General features: G+C 42.7%; 1 protein-coding gene across 10 annotated transcripts in view; it reads left to right on the forward strand.

Moving 5' to 3' along the window:
- Positions 1-3,905: 3,905 nt before the first annotated feature.
- CFLAR (CASP8 and FADD like apoptosis regulator) overlaps positions 3,906-22,749 on the forward strand; it is a gene marked incomplete at its 3' end in the record, with an annotated part of 68,349 nt that continues 49,505 nt past the window's right edge. For 4 of the 10 annotated variants that reach the window (XM_082397123.1, XM_082397116.1, XM_082397122.1 and 1 more), the window contains exons 1-4: positions 4,188-4,438; positions 18,347-18,758; positions 20,878-20,983; positions 22,552-22,687. In XM_082397123.1, the coding sequence (XP_082253249.1) occupies positions 18,397-18,758; positions 20,878-20,983; positions 22,552-22,687 (604 nt within the window). In that variant the 5' untranslated portion in view covers positions 4,188-4,438; positions 18,347-18,396. The other 6 variants (XM_082397115.1, XM_082397120.1, XM_082397117.1 and 3 more) reach the window with 6 other exon arrangements.

Below are 22,749 nucleotides of genomic sequence, written 5' to 3' on the forward strand. Positions count from 1 at the left end.
TGGGTAGATTTATAAATTTCTTCACTTTGTATAGGTCTACTCAAATTGTCTATTTCTTCTTGAGTCAGTTTTGATAGTTTGTGTCTTTCTAGGGATTTGTCCATCTAGGTTATCTAATTTGTTGTAGTACAATTATTCATAGTGTTCCTTTATAGTCCTTTTTATTTCTGTAGGGTCAGTAGTAATGTACCCGCTTTCTTTTTCTTCTTTTTTGAAAAATATAATTTATTTTTTGTTTTTTGAATTATATTTTATTTATTTATTTTTTTATACAGTAGGTTCTTATTAGTTATCTATTTTATACATATTAGTGTATATATGTCAGTCCCAATCTCCCAATTCATTCATTCTTTCTCTTTCATTTCTTATTCTAGTAATTTTGAGTCTTCTTTTTCTCTTGGTCAATGTAGCAAAAAGTTTGCAATTTTGTTCACCTTTTCAAAAAATCAGCTTTTGGTTTAATTGATTTTCTCTATTGTTTTTCTATTCTATATTTTATTAATTTCCACTTTAATTCTTTTTTAAAAATTTATTTATTTTTGGCTGCATTGGGTCTTCAGTTGCTGTGAGCGGGCTTTCTCTAGTAGCAGTGAGTGGGGGCTACTCTTCGTGCGGTGTGCCGGCTTCTCATCCTGGTGGCTTCTCTTGTTGCAGAGCACGGGCTCCAGGTGCGGGGGCTCAGTATTTGTGGCTCGCGGGCTCTAGAGCGCAGGCTCAAGTTGTGGCGCACAGGCTGATCTTCCCGGACCAGGGCTCGAACCCATGTCCCCTGCATTGGCAGGCGGATTCTTAACTACTGCGCCACCAGAGAAGCCCCTTCCACTTTAATCTTTATTATTTTCTTCCTTCTGGCTGCTTTAGGTTTAGTTTGCTCTCCTTTTACCAGTACACATATATTAATTTCTATATGTTATAGGCACAACAATCCATTATATTATTTTATACAATTGCTTTTAAAATCAGTTAAGAGTAGGAAAAATGTTCATTTATACTGTCTCATAATTATATAATTGCCTTTTCTTTTTTTTTTATTAATCTTTATTGGAGTATGGTTGCTTTACAATGTTGTGTTAGCCTCCACTGCACAACAAAATGAATCAGCCATACACATACAGATATCCCCTCCCTTTTGGACTTCGCTCCCATTTAAGTTACCATAGTGCATTAGGTACAGTTCCCTGTGCTATACAGTATGTTACCATCAGTTGTCTATTTTATATATAGTACCAATAATGTATATGTGTCAATTCCAGTCTATAACTGCCTTTTCTGATGGTTTTTTTTTTTTTTTTGGTATGAATTTGAATTACTGTCTGGGGTTATTTGCTTTCAACCTGAGGAACTTCCTTTAGTATTTCTTGTAAGGCAGGTCTGCTAGCACAAATTCACTCAGTTTTTGTTTATTTGGGAAAATTTCACCTTATTTCACCAACTTATTTTCATAAGATTGTTTCTTGGATGGAGCACTTTGAATATGTTATCTCATTGCCTTCTGGTTTCTCTTGTTTTTCCTGAGAAGTCAGTTATTAATCTTACTGGAATTTATTTGTAAGTAATGAGTCATTTTTCTTTTGCTGCTTTCAAGATTTCTTCCTTGTCTTTGACTTTCAGCATTTTTGGTCTATTGTGTCTGTAGATCTCTTGGAATCCTATTTGGAATATTTGGAATTTGTTGAACTTCCTGGATATGTAAGTTATAGTTTTTCAATACATTTGGAAAGTTTTTAGCCATTATTTCTTTGGATTTTTTTCTGCTCCTTCTTCACTTTCCTCTCCTTCTAGCGCTCCTATTATGCACATGTTCGTGTGCTTACTGATGTCCCACATTTCTCTGAGGCTCTTTACATTTTTCTCTGTTCTTTGGCTTGCATAATCCCTATCCATCTACCTTCAAGACAGCTTATTCTTTCTTCTGCCAGTTCAAGACTCCTGTTAAGCCCCTAATGAAGTTATTTCAGTTATTGTACTTTTCAACTCCAGAGTTTCTATTTAGTTCATTTTTATGATTTCTGAGTCACATCCCTGTTCTAGGGGCTGAATATCTATTGATATTTTCTATTTGGTATGACGTTGTCATCATACTCTAACCATGTTTTTCTTTAGTTCTGTGAACATGTTTATAATAGCTATAATACTTTGAATTTTTTTTTTCTGATAAATCCAACATCCTGTTGCTCTTAAAGCAGTTTCTGTTGCCTGCTATTTTTCCAATGTATGGGTCATACTTTCCTGTTTGCTTGCATGCCTCATAATTTTTTGTTGGAAACTGGACATTTTAGATAATGTATTGTAGCAACTCTGGGTACTTGTTTCCTCCCCACTCCCCACCCTCTCCACCCTCCCCACCCTCCCCAACCTCCTTATTGTTATTTGCTTGTACATATATTGTTCTACAAATAAATCCAATCAAAATCTGGCCCCTATGAAACAAAAGTTTATGAGGTCAGTGTTTAATATTTGTCTTACCTCAGGAGGGCTTCTCTCAGCTGTCTTTATCTTTGATTCTTTCCTGCAAACTAGCCAGTTTACAATTTAGCTCATATCTTGAATCTCCTCCCAATTGCCTATCACCACAACCTCCAGGTTTTTGAGAGCACCCCTTGGCTTGTATTTCTCCACATTCTGTTGCAAATGAAGTCAGTTTCTATGGGAAGAGATTAAGAGCTATCTGTTTTATGGACCCATCCATAAAACATCGGGGGGCACAATCACTAAGTCTGGGCTTTGGAGCAGGAGGTGGAACAATGGCAAGCCTCTCTCAGATTCACATCCCTGTTCTAGAGGCTGAATTCTAGGTGAGGATGCAGTAGCAGCCCGAGGTTCTCTTGGCTTTTTTCTTCTGGCTTGAACCACTACTACAGCAGCTGAGGTAAGGGTGATTAGGACCCCAGTATTCTCAGCGCTCCAGCCCAAGGTAGAGCCTCTGTTGCATGAGTGGGGCTGGATGGAAGAAAGAATCCTCCATCTCTCAACCACATTTATACAGGATTTAGGCTCAGTATCAGGTAGCCAGGGGCAGGCAGGGTGAGAATTGTTGACATCTGCCCCTCCCACTGGGAGCCTGGGAAGAGGAGGCCCAGTGCTCCCGGTTTAAAGACAGAGTGGGGACTCTGCCTTGCAGTTGGGAGGGCAAAGAGAGGAAGAGGGCTTGGTTAAAATACCACAGATTCTCGCCTTTCTTACCAATTTTTCCTAGATTTTCTTGAATAGATATTTATTTGCTCTTTTAGGAATATTTCCAAGGTTTTAAATGGTTGTTTTTGCTTGTCTTAAAACAATTTTCATCAGTTTCATTAGGGAGTGGGTCAGCAGAGCTCCTCATGCTGTCATGCGGTGGTGAATTTTTCTTGGTATTATTTTTGCAACTTTCCTGTAAGTTTAAATATATTTAAGAAAAGTTTAGAAACTTTAAAAAAATCACAAGAAAGTAGTTACGAGGAATAAAGCATAAAGCGCTTTTACATATGCTCTTTATTATCTTTCCAAGACATTAGTAACAAACACTAGAAGTGCCGTTAAGGAGCAGGACCCCATGGGGGCCTTCCCGTGGAACAGGCCTCCCTCCCCGTGGAGCAGGCCTCCCTCCCCATTTCCTCTGCTTTAGCTCCTCTCTGAAGTACCTCGATAATAGTATTTGACGCACATTTCCTGAGTTGTTTTGCAGATGTAAACCCCCCCCCCCCCCTTCAACAAACGTAAGATGTTAACTATTGGACGACCATGAGCACAGAGCCCCAGGCCTCCTGAAGCCTAAGGACTGATCATGTTCACCCCTGTGACACCACCCCCCTACCTCACCATCAGCCAATCAAAGAATTGTGTACGAGCTGATCACTTATCCTGCGACACCTCCACCCCCTACTTGGCTTTTAAAAGTGCCGAAACCCTTTGGGGAGCTCCAGGCTTTTTAGGGCACGGGCCACCTCCTCTTCTTGCATGGCCTTGCAAAAAACCTTTCTCTGCTCCAAACTCTAAGGTTTCCGTTTGTTTGGCCTCACTGTGCTCTTGGACACAAGAGCTTGTGTTCACAGTTTGTTCTGTCCATAGTGACAAGTAGTCAGCGTACTTAGGCAACCACCCAGAGTTCACAGCAAGCCCAGTCAGAGCGGGTGTAAACAGGAAACAGCAGGCAGGCGGGTTGTTGAACAGCACGGCAGTGTTTCAACTCAAAGGGCTGGTGAGTGGGGGGGGGGGGGGTTCTCTGGGTCTAACACAGTGAATGTCAGACCATCAACCTTTTAGAGGGTTAAAGCTTTTGTACGATGCGAGAGAAGTCCAGGGTGAGCAAGGCGAGCGCATGCGGGACGGGGCAGGAAAGCCACATCCGCTTTCAGGCTTTCGGTTTCTTTGCCTCCATCTTGCCTGCGATTTTCAGGTATCAGAGGAGTGAAGTCTTGGCGGGTCGCAGCCAAAGGACAGCCTAGCCGCGGGCAGGACGGTACGTGCCCGCGCGGGACTCCGCAGCTCCCCACCCTCCCCAGCTCCCCGCCGGACGCCAGGCCCCGCATCTTCTCGCGTTCCCGGACTCGCGCTTCCTCGCACTCGGCCTGGGCGGGGGGTGCCTGGCAGGGGCCAGGGGAGGGGTGGTCCTTCTGGCAGGTGACTCAGTCCCGCCGATCTCTTATCTCCGATTTGCCCCGCGGGCACCAGGCGGGCCGGAGCGCCCCCGCCCCCGATTCTCTGGAGGGGCGCTTGAGTCTTCCGGGATTCTGGTGCGGTCGGAGCGGCGGATCGCCCAGACCCAGTGACTCTCGCCCCAAACTGAAGCACCAGAAAACGGGCCGTGAGCTTTGTGGCAGGTCCCCGGTGTCCTGCCTAAGGACACCGGGGACCTGCCTAAGAACATCCTGAGGGTTGCTCAATTCTGGGGGTGACCTGCTCAAAAGATCTGGCAGTCTTCCTTTGGCAAAGTTGATGAGAACTAGGACTTTTTGTGCAGTAGTGTGTGTCTTGGCGGAAGCAACAGGAGAGACGAGAATACTTACTCTCTCTGGTGAAGTAGGTCAGGGTTGCTATTTCTCATACCAGTGAGATGCGTATTTTGGCAAACTGGAGGAATAGCTTGCCTTGGGAAGGTTCGGAATGACTGATAAAAGATTTTTTTGTAAAGCCTTGAAATAAACTTGTCCTCCTCCCCGCCCCCCTTTTTCTCTTAAGGGTCTGGGGAATGTCTGGTCAGGACATATTCTTTTTAAATATTAACAGTGGAATGCAATAGAACAAAGACCATTGAAATTCAGAACAAATTTTTGGTTCAAGTAACAGGAAGTAAGTTCAAGGACGCTAAAGCTCTCGAATATTTTCATTTGTTGACATTTGAAATTTATTTACGAAACGAGAGGTAGTGCCAATAGGGAATCTAAAAACTAACACCAGACCGGTCTCTGGCAGGCTTGACCTGCTTCAGATGAGAGATTTCAGATAAGAGAAACTGAATTTTTGGTAATTTCCTTCCGGTGGTTCCCCTAAATAATCTTTAAAAAGTTTCATGGGGAGAGGCTAAAAATTTGGGCCAACTCCAAAATTTAAAAAAAAAAAAAAAAAAAAAAGAGAGAGAGGCTCGGGTTTGGAAGGGACTTTTGAATGTGTCTGCCATACAGAAGTTGCATTTTTAATATTAATACTTATTTTACTTACAGCTTCTGAGTTGGACGTCCTGATTAAAATGGCTTTTCCTAACGACTTCTTGTTTTACATTTGTTTGTAACTGACATTTACACTTCATTTAACAGTATTACTACCTGGCACCCGCTCTCGAAGGTGAATCCACCTGCAGGCCCGCAGGGCCTGGGTGCCCCTCGCCCCCTGCCCGCTGGGAATCTTGCGCGACTGGAGTGTCGGGAGGGTAGTCGGCGGCAGTTTTTTTTGAGCGGTGGCCGAGGGCCGATTGACAGCTGAAACGGAAGCAGGTTTGATCCCTGGGGGCAGGCGGGTCCCAGCCCGGCTCTCAGTGGCGTGGTGGAGCGCAGCGGCCACGCCCACTGGTTCTTGACCTGACGCAAGTAATTCCCCGCAATGCCAGGTGGGCTCTTTGCCCGCACAAGGGAGAGTTTACTTTCTAGAGGGACACCCGTGTGTTCCTGTGGAGTTTTTAAGGTGTAGGGGCGGAGGGTTCTGGAGCAGGAAGTTTCGTTTGGGCTGTGCGTTCCGGGCGGGCTGCTGGGAGGAAGCGCACAGAGGCTTTATGCCTGACTTGGAAGCCACCTCTTGGCGCCTGCGATGCTCTCCTCCAGTTCCTGGTCCTGTCTGGAGTACAAGTAAGTCCCCTACATACAAACCGGAGCACGTTGGTAAGTCCAGCGTTAGCCTAGGTACCCAACTAACACAATTGGCTATATAGTACTGTACTGTAATAGGTTTATAATACTTTTCACATAAATAATACATACAAAACAAACACAAAAAATAAAACATTTTTAATCTTACAGTACAGTACCTCGAAAAGTTCAGTAGTACAGTACAACAGCTGGCACAGGGGCTTGCATCGAGTGAACTTCCTGGGCTTGAAATAAAGATACTGTACTACTGTACTCTATACAGCACTGTACCATAAAGTATACAAAAGTATAACCACTTATCGAAGTGCACGCATGTATACCAGACACCTGAACTAACTTACGTGACTGGACACGCCAACGCACGTTCGCACCTTTGAAAGTTTGCAACTTGAAGGTTCGTATGTAGGGGACTTACTGGAAATATTTCCAACTCTGGTTTTCCCGAGCGTCAGGTCTGTCGTGTCCGGCAAGGGTGGGCGAGGTTCCCGGCGGAAGTCATCGGGAAGAGCAGGCGGCTGCCCGGGGGTGAATAGACGGAGAACCCTTTCTCCCGACCTGCGCCCCCTGCTGGCGTCGCCCTCAGCTCTGGGGGCGTTGGGGCACTGTCCCCTGATCCCGGCAAAAAAAGCTTGAGTCTCCCGCTTTCAGCCCTTCCTTGAGCCTCCTTGGGACTCACCCACAGCACTCCAAGTCGCCAGGAGTGTCTTCGCTTTTTACAATCTCAGGAATGAATTCTTTTTGGTTATTTCTTCCTTACAGGACCCCAAAGGCTAATTAAACTCGTGTTTATGGACTGAAATGCCTCCTTTCCTTTAATTCAGTATAATTCAGTATAAATATATATTGTACTCTTCAAGACCAGGCAGAGTTCTGGGTGCTGGGAACATAGAGATGGATCTGAACTTGTTTTCTTTTCCCCACAGAGAAAAAAATCACGGAGTGGTTGGGGAGACCCAGCAAAATTACCTGCAAAGTTAACTTGGATTCAAGGCAGCCTAGAAAAGTGTCTAGAATCAACAGTCTAGAATGGGAGGAGGCCGGTTGGGCCAGGTTGGGGAAGTGATAACAGGTTATAGAGTAAATCAGTTATGTAAGAAACACTATGATTGAAATGACCTATTTCTCCTTTATATTCGGTTACTGCCACCTCCTCGAGAAAGACTTCACAACCATCCATAGAGGAAGTAAGGATTCCCTTCCTCTGTACTTTCCTATACTCAGGGACTATCTTTGCACTTACCATAGGATTGCATTTAACACTCTGTGTTGTAATATTTTTTCTCAAAAAATTTTCAGTCAAATTGTATTATAATTATCTGGGTTAAAATACATGCAAAGTAAATAGAGAAAGTCTGCAGGGGTCCATTCCCTAAGATAACCAAAAGTTGCAGTTTATTGTCTTTTCCAGACATTTATGCACTTAAATACAGTCTAAGTATTTTTTTAAAATATGTAGTTTGCTCTCTTTTATTTTTCTTATTTTGTATGATGCTATCAGTAATCATGGGGATGTCAGAGGACTGTCCTACTTGAGGAAAAACTAGTTTAAATTTTAGGCACTTTTGAGTCCATACTACACACAGAGGACTGGTCTGGAGGTTTGGCAAAATGAAAACTCTCACCCATAAATCTTAGGGTTTTAGAACTTGTGATAAGTGCAAAGGATAAATTTTTAGCCAAATGTACTGGGGAGATGTACCTTTTGCTAAAAGGCCAGGGGATGTCTGGTGAGCTTGGCTGGAGACATTGTATTCTGTCTGTTCATGATGAGGTCCTGTCTGCTCCCAGGAGCATGGTGACACATGGTGCGTCACCCAGCTCTTAAACAACACCATTGTTACCCCCATAGAATTGCAAAAACTTCCTTTCACGAGCTCTGTCTCCTGGATCTAACAACCAGTTTCCAAGTATGGTTCTTACTCCACCACCAGCTCCATATTCATTGTAGATTATGAAAGGATGAGTAGGCATTACACAAGTACAGCCCTGCTGGAGCTCTGTAATGATGACCAGTCTGTTCAAGGCCTAGGAGGGTGAGCTTGGTGATCGTGGTCAGCAGCCACCACAGCCTAATGCAGATGAGTGGGAGCTTATCATATATGATAGTACTCAAGAAGAAAGTAAAAACAGTGCTATGAAGCAGGAGGAGATGACCTGATTTAGGAATCAAGACAACTTTAGGAAGAGATGCCTTGAAAGATGGGATAGAATTTCAATAGGCAGAGACTGAAAAGAGGGAAGGGGCTTTCCAACTGGAGGCAAGTGCTTGAGCAAAGATGTTGGGACAGAAAAGCACTGTCCAGGGAACACTGAGATAAATGTCTTGAATTAGATTACGGGTTGGGCAGAGGAGGGGAGGTACTCTGAGGTGCTTGGGCTCTGTATGAGAAGTTTGCCCTAGTGAAAACAACTTTGATTCAGGAGGAGTGGACCACTGCATGAAATGGATTTCTCTAGTGACTCTGCTCGTGCTTCTGTATCCAACTAGATGATTCATGATCTCCTTTCAATCTTGATCTTTTCCCCTTCTGGGGTTCTTCCTTCATTTTCTGCAGCCCGTATGCAGCTGTTACGAACCAGGGAAGTTATTTGAGGTAATGTTATGTTGAAATTTGTGGGAGTTTCCCTGAGAGTCATGGAGCTGAGCCTCATCAAAGAACTTTATAAAATATACCTTCTAATTTTATGCCATTTTATAATTGGGATCATCTATAGTTTGTGGGCAATTTGCTATAACTGAAATGCAGTGCTTGGGAAGCCAAATAATTTTTTAATGCATACTTTTAGCTGTTGATACATTATGTATCAGTAGCTAAAAGTGTGCATTAAAATTATTAAATATTAAATTTAAAAAACAGAAAAATATTAAATTTAAAACTACACATTAAATAATCTCAAATTGGAATGTGTTTATGCTTCAGCCTCAGTCCATGGTCTTCTAGACTGTTTCTGCAGCTTTGCAGAAATCAGAACCCACGTGATGATCTATTACTAAATACCTCATTTTAAATATTGGGGGAAAAGGGCACAAAGTGGCACTTTGTGCACTATCTTAGGGTTAAAATGCCTACAGATGTAGTAAAGATGGGTTCATTATATTAGCTGCTCGAATTGCTACACACAGAGCCCACACCCACAGGTTCTGTACGCAGATGGACGAGGAGGAAGGTGGGTCCTGTTATGTTCAGGGATGCACTGAACTCCTATGAGGTGGTCACATTCTTTTTGCCCAGGATCATGTAACCCCTTTTCCTTTATCTTTTTAGAAACTTCTGGGTGACTCCCTCAGGGCCTTCAACTTCATATCTCAGTGGGGATTTCCGGACACCTGAACGTTCCAGGTTTGCATGCTGCTTTCTGCAGCTGGCAAGGCAGGCTTCTCCCCACTGCGGCTCAGTTTTGTAACGTTGCTGGGAAATTACATTTGCTTGCAGGCTGTGGCTCAGTGAACATGACCTTGCTTTCAGGCATGCCATGACCAGAGCAGTACAAAGAATGGAATATTAAGTATGTCTGTCCTTGGATAGGTTTAAGTATGATGGGAACCAGTCATGCTGGCAGCTATCTACTGGGAACGTTATGTGCTTTCAATACCAGATGGTTGGAGGCAAAGTTGACATTCTGTGAGAAAGGCTGAAAAGCCTGATTTAACCACATTTTACTGTCACCTATTGGAGCTATGCTGGGTGCCACGGAGCTAGGTACACAATATGGTGGTGGAACAAAGGAGCTACTAACCAAGTCTAGATGAGTTCTTCCCAGGAAAGCTTTACACTTAGGAGACACTTCAGCTGGCCCTGCAAACCGAGTAGGGTTTTGCCAGGCAGGTAAGTGGAAGCGAGTAATCCAGGCAAATGTGCAGAGGCGCAGGAAAGAACTCCTTGTTGAGGTTTGTTTGAATCCGAAAGTGCAAGGTGTGTGTTAATGAGAGATGAATGCAGATGCTAGACCAGGAGGGGCCTTGAATACAAAGAAAATCGGAACCTGCAATGGGAGATGAGGAATCATTGAAAGGTCTGAATTTAGGAAAGTGATTTGGTTCAAGCAAGAACTTCAGGAAGTTCATTCTGATAAGATCTGTTTGAAGAGGGTGAGGCCATAGGCAGAGGGAACAGAAAGGCCAGGGTGAGAGATGGATGCTAGGGCACACCCTCATTTAAGAAGCAGGTGCAGGGACTTCCCTGGTGGTGCAGTGGTTAAGAATCTACCTGCCAATACAGGGGACATGGGTTTGAGCCCTGGTCTGGGAAGATCCCACATGCCACGGAGCAACTAAGCCTGTGAGCCACAACTACTGAGCCTGCGCTCTAGAGCCCGCGAGCCACAACTACTGAGCCTGTGTGCCACAACTACTGAAGCCTGCGTGCCTAGAGCCTGTGCTTTGCAACAAGAGAAGCCACAGCAATGAGAAGCCCGCACACTGCAACAAAGAGTAGCCCCCGCTCGCCGCAACTAGAGAAAGCCCACGCACAGCAACAAAGACCAAACACAGCCAAAAATAAATAAATAAATAAATAAATTTATTTAAAAAGAAGCAGGTGCAGAAAGGGTGCTGAGGAGTCAGGGAAGGTTAGAGGGGGACTGTGTAGAATATAGTGGTGTGAGATCAGCTAAGGGAGAAGAGTTTCAAGGAACAGGTGGAATGCTTGGGTAAAAGAAGACTTCCATGTGACCTTGGATGTAGCCACTAGGAGGTCACCAAGGCCTCTAGAAGAACACTGTCAGGTGAGGACACTAGGGTGAGGAGAGTGAGGCACTCACCTCAGGCACAATATTTAAGGGGGTGCGAAAATCAAGATAAATAATATTTTAATGCAAGATTTTGAAAAAATTGACATGAATGCGAAAGACCCATGATGAACAAAATATCAAAATTTTAAATAAAGACAGTATCCGCATTACTGATTCTTCCTTTGCCTCATGTTCCAATATGGCACTGAGTGTCACTGTGTAGAGGATGTGGGGCAGGGAAGATGCAGGTGGAGCCATATTGAGGAGTGAACGGAGAAGTTGAAGGAGCTGAAGTACACTTTACAGTCTGCCTTTCTGAAATCCTAGCTTCACATGAAAGAGAGTGAAAGGCTGGTTGGTCTAGGGGATCTCAGGCTGAAGGGGTTTTTTGTTTTCTTTATTTTTAAGATGGAAGAGCCTGAACATGTTTACAAGCTGAGGGGAGGAGTCCCTGAAGGTGGAGAGAGGTTGACGGAAGGGTAAGCGCAGGGGCTTATGGAGACAGGAGGGCACAGGGGAAGTGGATGGCGCTGGAGGACGAGGGACAGCAGGGGAAGGTAGCGGGCTGCCGGAGCTCACTCTTGATGAGTGGCAAGGTCATCGACGAAAAGTGGCCCCAGTGCGTGGTGTTAGGATGGAAGAAAGCTGTGAGAGGGTGTTGAAGGGAGCTGACCGCAGTCCTGGAATAGCATGGCGAGCAGCAGGAAGGGGCCAGCTGAGGTTGAAGACTACAAACGTGTGGGGTGATCTTTTCCCTCCGTTCAGCACGACTTCTCCTCTAGATGTGTGAGTGGTGGAGGCTCACCATCTGAGGATGGGATGTTGAGGTGATCATCCCAGTTTGCCCGGGACTGAGGAGTTTGCTGGAACATGGGACTTTCAGTGCTCAAACTGGAAAGTTCTGGCACACCAAGGTGTTGCAGAGCTGGCAGTCAGGCGGCAAAAGGGCAAAAAAGAATTGAGGTGCTGGCCAGAAGAGGGTTTGTAGCACATGCTCTAGGTCCCATCTGGGGAGCAAAGGAAGTGAGGCCGTTACCTGGTAGCGACTTAACAAAACTCCATTTATTCGTTCATTCAAATACTCATTGAGTGCTTACTAGGAGTCAGGCACTGGGGTCTGTGCAGAGGATCTAACCACAAAGAAGATAAAAATATTCTCATGGAATATCCTTCTCTGGTGGCTAAGGTCAGTTGGTGCCCAGGACCCACTCCCACCTCCATCTAGAGGGTAGAAAACTACAAACTGCCTTTCCCAGACTCCTTTACAACCAGGATGTGAATTAAGGTGCATTTGGGCAAGATTTGTAAACAAGTGGGGTAGAGGCCAATAGCTGGCTGCTTTTGTTTATTTCTCTGCTGGCAAGCGTGGTGGTGGTGACGTGGGGATTTGGGCAGCAGCATTATGAAGTCCAGTCACCAGCTTTGGAGGAGTGGAGGCAGATGGGGTGGCAGTTGGCCCTCTGATCTCGGGGTCACTGCCCGAGGTGTTCTTGAGCTCTGTGCTACCGGTGATGGCCTCCTGCTTCCTTGCTGCCTTGGCTGAGACAAGGTCTTTCTGGGAGCCCTGGGAGTCTTTCTCAGACGCTCACTCAAGGGCCCATTTCTCCAGCCCTTACAGCAGTTTTGTAAGCACCTACTTCAATGTATTTCTACTCAAAATAACAAGTGGTTTCTGCTTCTAGCACCTGACACCCTTTCCATTAGCCAGTGGAAATGAACCCTGGTGACTTACATCTGCTTTGTTTGGTGTTTTCAGTGATCACTGGCAACTACTAGAGAAATGAAACTGGAACTGCTCTGGCTCTGAAGGTGGGGGACAGTTTGTACCATTGTGGAAATTCTGCGTGGGTGTGGAAAAGGAGAGACAGTCATTAAATTACAATTTGCCAGTGAGGGGGTACAAGAACAGGGGAATTCCTTAAACATTCTAAACACACATAGCTGCCAGTTACCCCTACTTAGGGAAGACAGTGGGAGTGAAAGGACACTAACAGAAATAGTGGTCGATCTGGAGGACTGGGTGTTTGAAAGCAGGAAAGAGAAAGAATTGGGCTTGGACAGCTCCTTTGTCCCTGAGTGAGGTGAAGCCATTGACTTCAGAGGTGTGTGGTGCTGAACTAGGAAGTTCAGGCAGAATGGGGCTGGTAAGTGGTGGGCACTATGCTTTCACCAGACTCTAAAGAACTTATTCTACCTGCCATCCCCCTCCCCACTCCTTCTACCCTATCTTTTGAACCATGTTAAATAAAATCTGACTTGTTCTTTTTGACGATAACTTTGGGATGCCTCTAGGCTTTCTTGTTCTAAGGGTTGTCTATATATACATCAAAAATCTCTAAAAGCATTTTGAATGCTGTGAGATAGTTTCTATATGGCATACTCCGGTTGTTTTTTTTATGTAGTACTTGTTAACTGGACTGTAAATGCTGAGTGCAGAAGAGAGAGAGAGAAAGGCCTTTTTCAGTTCAAAAACTTACAGGGTTTCCTTTTGGCTAATTATCGTTTTCTAATTTTATTGTACTGTGGTCAGAAAATGTGGTCAGAGGTATATTTATTTTACTATCTATATACCTGTTGCCAAGTTTATGAAGTAAAATGTTACAAATTCAGTCATTTCCCCTCTGTATTTTTATCTAGTCACATTCTGTTAATCCCTTTTAATATTTTCAGTACACACACACACACACACACACATCCCTAAACAATATATGGTGTTATTATTAACATTTAGGACCTTAATGTAAATTAATTATATGGTATGCATGCTTTAGCAACTTTTTGCCTTAGCAAAAATATTTGTTTTGTTGTTTTGTTTTTTGTTTGTTTGTGAGATTCATTCATGGTTTTTCATTTTCAGGGCTGTATAGTATTTCATCAAAGGCCTGTGATATTTTATTCAATCTCTTCTTGGTAGACTTTTAAGTGGTTTCCATTATTTTGCTATACCATTCACTGCTGCTTGGAACATTATGTACATGTCTTGGTATATCTGTCTAAGAGTTTTAAAAGGATATTCACTTAGGAATGAAATTTTCATGTCATGGAGTAATGAGTGCTTTCATCTTTACCAGGTATTGCCAAATTGTTCTTCAGAGTGGCTATATCAGTTTATAATTCCTCCAGCAATGTAAAAGGTTTCATATTTCACTGTATTTTCTCTGACATTTGGTAACAGATACTAGCATTTGGCCAATGTGAAATAATATCTCACTGTAGTTTAAATTTGCATTTCTCTGAATACTGTTTTGGTTTGAATATCTTTTCATATGGTTTATGGCTGTTTGGAGTTTTCTTTTTTTCTGGGAACTACCTATTGCCTATTCTTCCCTTGAGTTGCTTGTCTTACACTTATTGACCTGCAGAAATGCTTTCTACATTGTAGATACTATTTCTTTGTTAATTAAGTATGATGCATTTGTCTTCTGAGTCTGCTCTTTATCTTTTTTTCATTTTTAAAAGGATGTATGCTTTTTATGTCTTACAAAATCATTTTTGTAATTGTAGGTTATAATAATATTCTTGGAGAATCTCTTCTAGAAATTTTATGTCCAGGACATTAGTACATGTGGAACTGACTTGTAAATGGTGTGAGGAAAGGATCCCAGTTTATCCTCTCTATATGTATGGATAACCAGTTGTCTCAGCACTATTTCTGGACATTAATGTCCTTTCCCTGTTGATTTACAGGACCACCCTAGACATCTGTGTGTGGATTAATTTCTGAGCTCTCATCTGTGTATTGGTTGTTTTATTATCTATTCCTTGTCATATTACTATACATTTGTATTAAATCTTGATATCTGCTAAGGCAACTTCCTCCAACTGGTTGTTCTTAAAGCTTATACTGGTTATTCTTGGCCTTTCTCCTTCATATCAGTTCAAAATTAGCTTGCCACAGTCCATGGCAAAAGTTTTTGGATTTGGATTTTTGATTGGGCTTAAATTTATAAATTCATTTGAGAATTGATATCTTGATGATACTGAGTCTTCTGTCCATGATTATTGTACATTTCTTCAATTATCTGTCTTAACTGAAGTTTTCAGTAAAGTTTTATAATTTATTCTTTAATGTCTCATGTATCTTTTGTTAGGTTTATTCTGTATACCTTACAGGTTTTGTTGCTGTTGTAAATAGTATCTTTTTTTCTTTGAAATACACATTTTCTTCCTGTTTTTTGCTAATGTACAGAGATGTAATTGACTTTTATTTATTAATCATATATCTCAAAACCTTAACCTCTTATGAATTCTAACATTTTGTCTGCTGGTATACTTGGATTTCCTATCCAAGTAGAAAATCTTATTGCATGTGAAGAATGATAGTTGTTTCTTTGGTTCCGATGCTTATACTCTAACTAACCTTTTTATCTTATTTTAGTGCTAAGCTCTGTCCTCTAGTACAATGTTGAATAGAAGGGATGATCATACATATACTTGTCTTGAGCCTCAGTTTTAAAGGAATGCTTCTAGCATGTCACCATTAAGTATAATATTTGCAGTGGACTTTTCTCTTTTTCTCATAATTACTATTGAACTATTTATAAATTGCTGCCTCATAAGTCCCTTGCTTTTAATCCATAGAGCATTGTTTTTAGAGAACTCATGTCTTTATCATATTGAATCTCCCTATTCATGAGCAAGGTAAAGCTCTCCATTTATCTAGATCTTTATTAATGTCTTTCCAATAATATTTTATAGTTTTTTTTCCTGTTAATGTCTTGCATATCTTTGTTAGAATCATTCCTACATGTTTTCTGTTTTAATGCTATTGTATATGGCAAATCTTAGAGAACCAACACTGTGGTCTTGAGCTGTTTTTTCTTTTTGCCCTCCTTACTTACTTTCTTAAATGCTCAACTATATATTTGAGCAAATGTTTTTTATGTTTTATTTAGCATTTCAGTGTGTATTATAGCCATTTTTCTTTTTCAGATTGTCTAGTGCAGGGTTTCTCAATTTTTGCACTATTGCCATTTAGGGTTGGATAATTCTTTGTTGAGGGGAATATGCATTGTGCAATGTTCAGCAGCATACCTAGCTTCTGTTCTCTAGATGCCAGTAGCACCACCTGGTTATGATGACCAAAAATATCTCAAATTTAACCAAAAATTGTCAAATGTCCCCTGAGGGGCAAAATTGCCCCTGATTAAGAACCATTGATTTGGCCTGTCACATTTCAGAAATTGCCCTTATCTTCTTGAAATTTCTTTTTTTCTTTTTTTTAATAAATTTATTTATTTTTGGCTGCATTGGGTCTTCGTTGCTGCGTGTGGGCTTTTCTCTAGTTGCATCGAGGGGGGCTACTTTTTGTTGTGGTGTGCGGGCTTCTCATTGTGGTGGCTTCTCTTGTTGTGGAGCACAGGCTCTAGGCGCGTAGTCTTCAGTAATTGTGGCACGGGGCTCCCCTTTGCGGGCTCTAGAGCACAGGCTCAGTAGTTGTGGTGCACGGGCCTAGTTGTTCCGCGGCATGTGGAATCTTCCCGGACCAGGGTTCGAACCCATGTCCCCGGCATTGCCGGGCGGATTCTTAACCACTGCGCCACCAGGGAAGTCCTGAAATTTTTTTTTTTTTTAGTTTATTTTTTTGGCTGCATTGGGTCTTTGTTGCTGCGCGTGGGCTTTCTCTAGCTGCGGCAAGCGGGGGCTACTCTTTGTTGTGGTGCACGGGCTTCTCATTGCGGTGATTTCTCTTGTTGGGAGCATGGGCTCTAGGTGCATGGGCTTCAGTAGTTGTGGCACACGGGCTCAGTAGTTGTGGCTCACAGGCTCTAGAGCACAGTCTCAGTTGTTGTGGCGCATGGGCTCAGTTGCTCTGCAGCATGTGGGATCTTCCCGGACCAGGGATTGAACCCGTGTCCCCTGTATTGGCAGGCGGATTCTTAACCACTGCACCACCAGGGAAGCCCAATTTTTCTTATTTTTGACAGCAAGAGCTGTTTAACATCCCCTATATCCCTTTCTGCTTTGACTGGCAGGAAGCTCGGGACAAATTCAAGGTCTACTAAAATCTGTTTAGGTCTTTCTGGCCTGCATATTTGCATTGTATTCTTTATCCCTCCACCTCATTTTGACTTTCTAACCTAATTTTTTTCCCCCTTGTTCTCATATAAATTTTTTTTCTACTTACATGTTTTTATTGTAAGATGCCTCATCTTTTGTGAACTGAGATTGTATATAAATAAATAAAATAGATTCAGTGTTCCTTTGAGTAAATCCTGCTAGATAAATACATAAATATGCTTGTACACAAATATGTAGCAACAGTTAGCAACTTACAGTTAGGTTGTTTTCCAGTTATCTTTTGCTAAGATTAGCTTTTAAACTGAATGCTGTCTGATAGAAACAGATAGGGTACTCTCCTAGAACATAAGAGCTTATTTAACATAAATATAGCTATGAAACTTTAGAGTAGACAGTGACCCCCATTTGCAACTTAAATTTTGAAAGAAAATAGGTTGAATTCCAATGCAAGAAGTTAAGAATACACCCATGGCATGAATTCCCCACTGTTCCCACCCAATTCCCAGATCTTTCTGCAGATCTGCTCAACCTCCTTCCTTCCACTGATACCATCAGGAATTCTAGTGATAATTGCTGTCCAGCAGTGTGTTGTGAGTGCAGACTTCTGACTCTTCCAAGGGGCTCAAGGTCCAAAGAGGTGATCAAAACTTGACAAGGCCTAAGTTCAGCCATGGTGGCAGGTCCTATGAGCATTCATGATGATGCTGTGTAAGGGGCCTGGGTTTTGGGAGGATGGCAGCAGGTGTGAATGAAGGGTTTCAAAGTAGGAGAACAACTGGAAAAAAGGGATGGGAAAAAAGGGACAGAAACCTGTTTTCTCCCATCATTTTTGACACTTTGCAGAGGGTCCCCTTTGCTAAGATTTGTATTTGTTCAAGCCTACCGGGAGGTCACCGAAAAGGAGTTAACCCCTGTGACCTCAGTTTCTCTTATCCAGAAAGCAGCTTAGTCATTGGGCTTTTCCTCTGCCCCCAAGCAAGGTCAATCATTTGCCACTTCGTCATTAAATCCCTAGCAATGATTTCCCCCTTACCACACTTTACATTCTGATAAGTTCTGATAAAGCACATGGGATTTTTTGGAAATAATTTGTCTCTGGTCTCATTTCCTTTAAAATGTAGGTTATCTTCTTTGTCCGTCTTGAATTTTGGGTCAGTCTCTTTGTCTACTGAGAGGATCGCTTTCTGTAGACTTAACAATATGAATTTAATCTGCTAGATTAGAGAGACCAGCAAGAAAGGAAGAGCCTATATCTAGAATTTTAGGCATAAGTTACTCTGATAGGAGGATTTTAAAAAATTCCCTTTTAACCACAGAACTCCTCCATTGGAAAGGATTCTGAAAGAAATGAAGAAAACCATCAGAAATGCAATCGGTAGCTTCATGGCCTTCTGTTGACTGGACTGGACTTTTCTTACTGCTGTTCCTTGGAATGACACTGTACAGGATGTCTGCTGAGGTCATCCATCAGGTGGAAGAAGCACTTGATGAAGATGAGAAGGAGATGCTTCTTTTTCTGTGCCGAGACGTTGCTGCAGATGTGGTTCCACTTAATGTCAGGGACCTTCTGGATGTTTTAAGAGAGAGAGGAAAGCTGTCTTCTGTGAGCTTGGCTGAGCTGCTCTACAGAGTAAGGCGGTTTGACTTGCTCAAGAGGGTCTTGAAGATGGACAGACCGACAGCGGAGGCCCTCCTGCACAGGCACCCACATCTTATTTCGGACTATAGGTAATTCATCAGCCCCTCCTGAGGCTGGACTGGTGGGAGGGAGGGAGGAGGTCTAGACTTCAGAATCACAGAAATGAGGACAGTAAGAAAAGCAGCCTCATTACTTTCTCTACCCACTGATCCTCTTGCCATATCGATGTTACTTCATTCCTCTGAACTCTGAATTCTTAGGACATGTCTGCGTAAAGTAATTGGGTAGAAGATCAGAATGGAAGTGGAAGGGATGGATGGTATGTGTTTGCCTGATGGGTAGAATGAGAGAGAGACGAGTGACTAAGAGCTAGTACTCTTGCAGGCCTCTCTGATTGTGAGACCTGCTGTGTTCTTTGCTAGCCTGTGATGTCAGAGCCTGGTAATTTCCGGTTACTGAGAAAGGAAATAACAAGCCTGACAGCAATCTTCCTGACCTTTGTAGAGCTCTGTGATCCTTCCTGAACCCCCTCCGATCTTTCCCCTGCTAAGGAAATTAGTGGGGTGGGCTTGCTTTCTGTGAGGTCCCTGCTCCCGAAGGCTCTGGGGAGCCCAGATTGGACGTTTCTTCAATTAACCGTCTCTAGACCCCCTTCAGTTCAGAGAGGAACGGCCACTGGAGTCCCCTCTGGTTCAGACAGCCTTTGAGTTGTTCCTTCCTCCTGTTCACATAATATTCTCTTGGAGGTTCAGAGGAGCACAGAAACCAGCGGAAAGGCTGCGTTTCTGGGGAAAGAAAGATAATTTGTAACCTTAAATCAGTGATTCCTTTTTCTCCAGACCACCAGCCTTTAGTTATATCGATAATATATATTTGGAGGTGATGTACATGATTAAAAACTATATTAAAGAGAGTTGCAAGCAGTGTGGCCCTTGGAACGTATATGAGATTTGAGGTCTAAAGGCCTGTTTGAAGCCTCAGAACTGTCAGTTACAAGCCACGTAGGCTGAGCCAGCCACTGACATCAGTTGGGCCTTCGTTTTTCTACTTGTGAAGCTAAAAATAATAATATCTGATTTCACAAGTGTGTTTGTAAGGATCGATTGTGATAATTTAGTATGTGAAGTACTTTTTAAAAATTATTATTATTATTTTAAATTATGTGAAGTACTTTTTAAAACTGGGCAGCACTCTACAAATATAAGGGTTTATTATTATTGTTGCTGTTATTCTTGATCATCTTCCACCTCTCCAACCATCACGATGTCATAATCTTCTTAAAACTTTTCGGGAGGCACTGACTGGGTTTTTGTGAATAAGTCAGGGGAGTCTCTCCCTCTCTTGTTTCCTTGCTGTGGTGAATGGAGGTGGTTCCTTTGGGCCTCTGAGTAGAGAGGCCCGGGAGTGCTAGATTCATTTATTCTTCTGTTGAGTGGGCTTTATTGTGGGTTGACTTATGCCAGGTGTTTGGTAAGCACTAAAGCAAAACGAATGAAGAATCTTCCATCCTCAAGAATATTGGAGTCTAATTGGGAAAACAGGCTTCTAAGTAATGATGACAATGTTAAGGTAGTAATGACAATCATGAGGTGTCCTTGGGAACCCTGATAAAGCATAATGGTAACTCCAGCTGGAACAGAGGTGGCTAAGTCAGGAGGGGCTTTCTAGACAGAGATATTTACAGTCACAATCCCCGGGATCTAGATGCCTTTTAACCGTTGAGTTCGGGTGCAGGCCAGGATAGCCCAGGTGTTACTTTGCTTCACAATCTTGTGACTCAAAGTATTGTCCCTGGATTTGCAGCGTCAGTATCACTGGGGGTTTGTTAAACAGAGAAGACAAGATCACTTTGAATTCTATTAACGTCTTTCGTCTTAGTCATTTAGGTTCTTCATTTATTTCATTATAACTTCTGGGGGAGCTAGGGGATTCTTTGGGGAAGTTTTTATTCTCTTGTTCTTTTCATAGCAGTTGTAAAAAGAGGTACCATCTCCTATTGAAAACTGGGGAAAGGATAAATTTGCTTTTTGACTTCCCTTAAGATCTCCTCCTGGGGTGATCTAAGCTTTCTGTTTTCTTGGGGGCGCATTCAAATGGGGGCAAGAATTAGTCTTTTAACCAATTATTGGCATAGAGGAGGCCTAGGCGCTTGGTGTTCTCACTAGGACTGGTCTCTGAATTTACTAAAGAAACTTGTCTGGTTTACAGGGTGCTGTTGATGGAGATCGGTGAGGGTTTGGATAAATCTGATGTGTCCTCATTAATATTCCTCATGAGAGATTATATGGGCCGAGGCAAGATAGCCAAGGATAAGGTGAGTTTTCTTTCTTTTTCTTGGTTCATGTTTCCAAGAGCCTATCGGAAGTTGGAGGGGTGCTCTCTATGGTGTGAAGAGAAGGAAACAGGCACTTAAGCAGGGAGGACCAAGTCGGGGGTGAAGGTGGGAAGGGAGAAGAGTATGGGTTTTTTTTTTTCATAGTAACATTGATGGGAAGAAAATTGGTTCATAAATTGAGAGGCAGTAGAGTGATATCGGCTGGTGTGGCCCTGGGTGTTTCTTTCATCCTTGTATTTTATCCTTTATTTGTGTAAAATTCATAGGCCTGGCTTATATATCAGCTTCTCTCCCTGGTTTGAGATCATCTGGGAGGGTTAGGGAGTCCCTTCTGCTCATGCTGAGTAGAAACAGGAGGAAATGCCAGTCCACTCCCATCTTGCTCTCTGACTGTCATCTATTTCTCCTCAGCCAGCTCAGGATCAGTGTGGAGTCATTAGGCTGCAGGGGAGCTGGGCAGGGGAAGGTCCTTGAGACTGATGTATCCAGGGAATGGCAAAAGTACAGATTTGGGGTTGAAAATGAGGTAGGGGTGAAGATCTCAGGGATGCTGTGATTGCTGGAAAAGTATATAAATTCCAGCTGGCCTTATATGGTACTTCTGACCTATGGACAGGCCAGGAAAAGCTCGGGTCTCTAGTATGTGACAGTATGTCCACCAAGGACCCGCTTCTGAGGACTCTGGTAAATCATTGCTTAAGAATTTCCTCATGTTCCTTAATGATTGTTGTTTCATTTCTGAAATTTGGGAATATAGGGTGACTGTATGCCCCCACCATCAAATGCAAAATGGGAAGGAAAATGAAAAAATACAACTCCTTTTTTGGTGTCCCCTAATCAACTTATTTCCCAATCATTTATGTAGATTTAATTATCGTTATTAATTTAAAAATAAAGATAGCACATTAGTAACCAAATGTTAAACAGAAAGGAAATAACACCAAAAGCAGTGCCTATTTCTGAAATATAGTTCTTTCACAATCCCTGTGGTCCAGGGTGAATGAGTAGCAAAATACCCTAACCCTGTAATTTTGCCACCTCATGTCTGCAGTGTCAGAATGAGTTGGAATTTCCAGCATTGATTTAAATATTTTAGGGACTTCAAAACTGTATCATTAGAATTTTTCTAGTAAAAACGTTTCCCCAGCTACCTTCTCACTTCCTTTTTTCAGTAAAGCCCTCAGAGTTTTTCAGTATAACACCAGCCTGGCTTTTGGGAAGAGAATGAACTTGGGAGGATTTTATTTTCAGGCCTGCTCTCTCAATCCTTCATGACACAAATGGCCCATGTATCTATCCCCAACCTAGGTACAGGTTGGCGCCCCAAAGACTTACCTCTTTTCTGAGTAAATTCCAGGAGTGTAATTTGCTCATGGCTTTGGAGGGACTATAAAACAGAGAGGTCTGGTTTAGGATCACTGAAGGTCACTGAAAGGGCTCCTCTGGTCACATTTTCTTGCTCTAATAAATTACACAGCCTGAGGTTTGCATATGAGGCCTAATAGTCAGCCCTACTGACATTTGTTTCTTGTTGGTGGTTCTCTTAGAGTTTCTTGGATCTTGTGATTGAACTGGAGAAGCTAAACCTGGTTGCTCCAGATCACTTGGATTTATTAGAAAAATGCCTAAGGAACATCCACAGAATAGACCTGAAGACAAAAATCCAGAAATACAAGCAGTCTGGTGAGCAGCATTTTGGCATCTCTGTGGCCTAAGGAAGTATCTGTGCATAATGGGTTTCATTG

The sequence above is a fragment of the Balaenoptera borealis genome, assembly GCF_965194805.1.
Source record: "Balaenoptera borealis genome assembly, chromosome: 6".
NCBI lineage: Eukaryota > Metazoa > Chordata > Mammalia > Artiodactyla > Balaenopteridae > Balaenoptera > Balaenoptera borealis.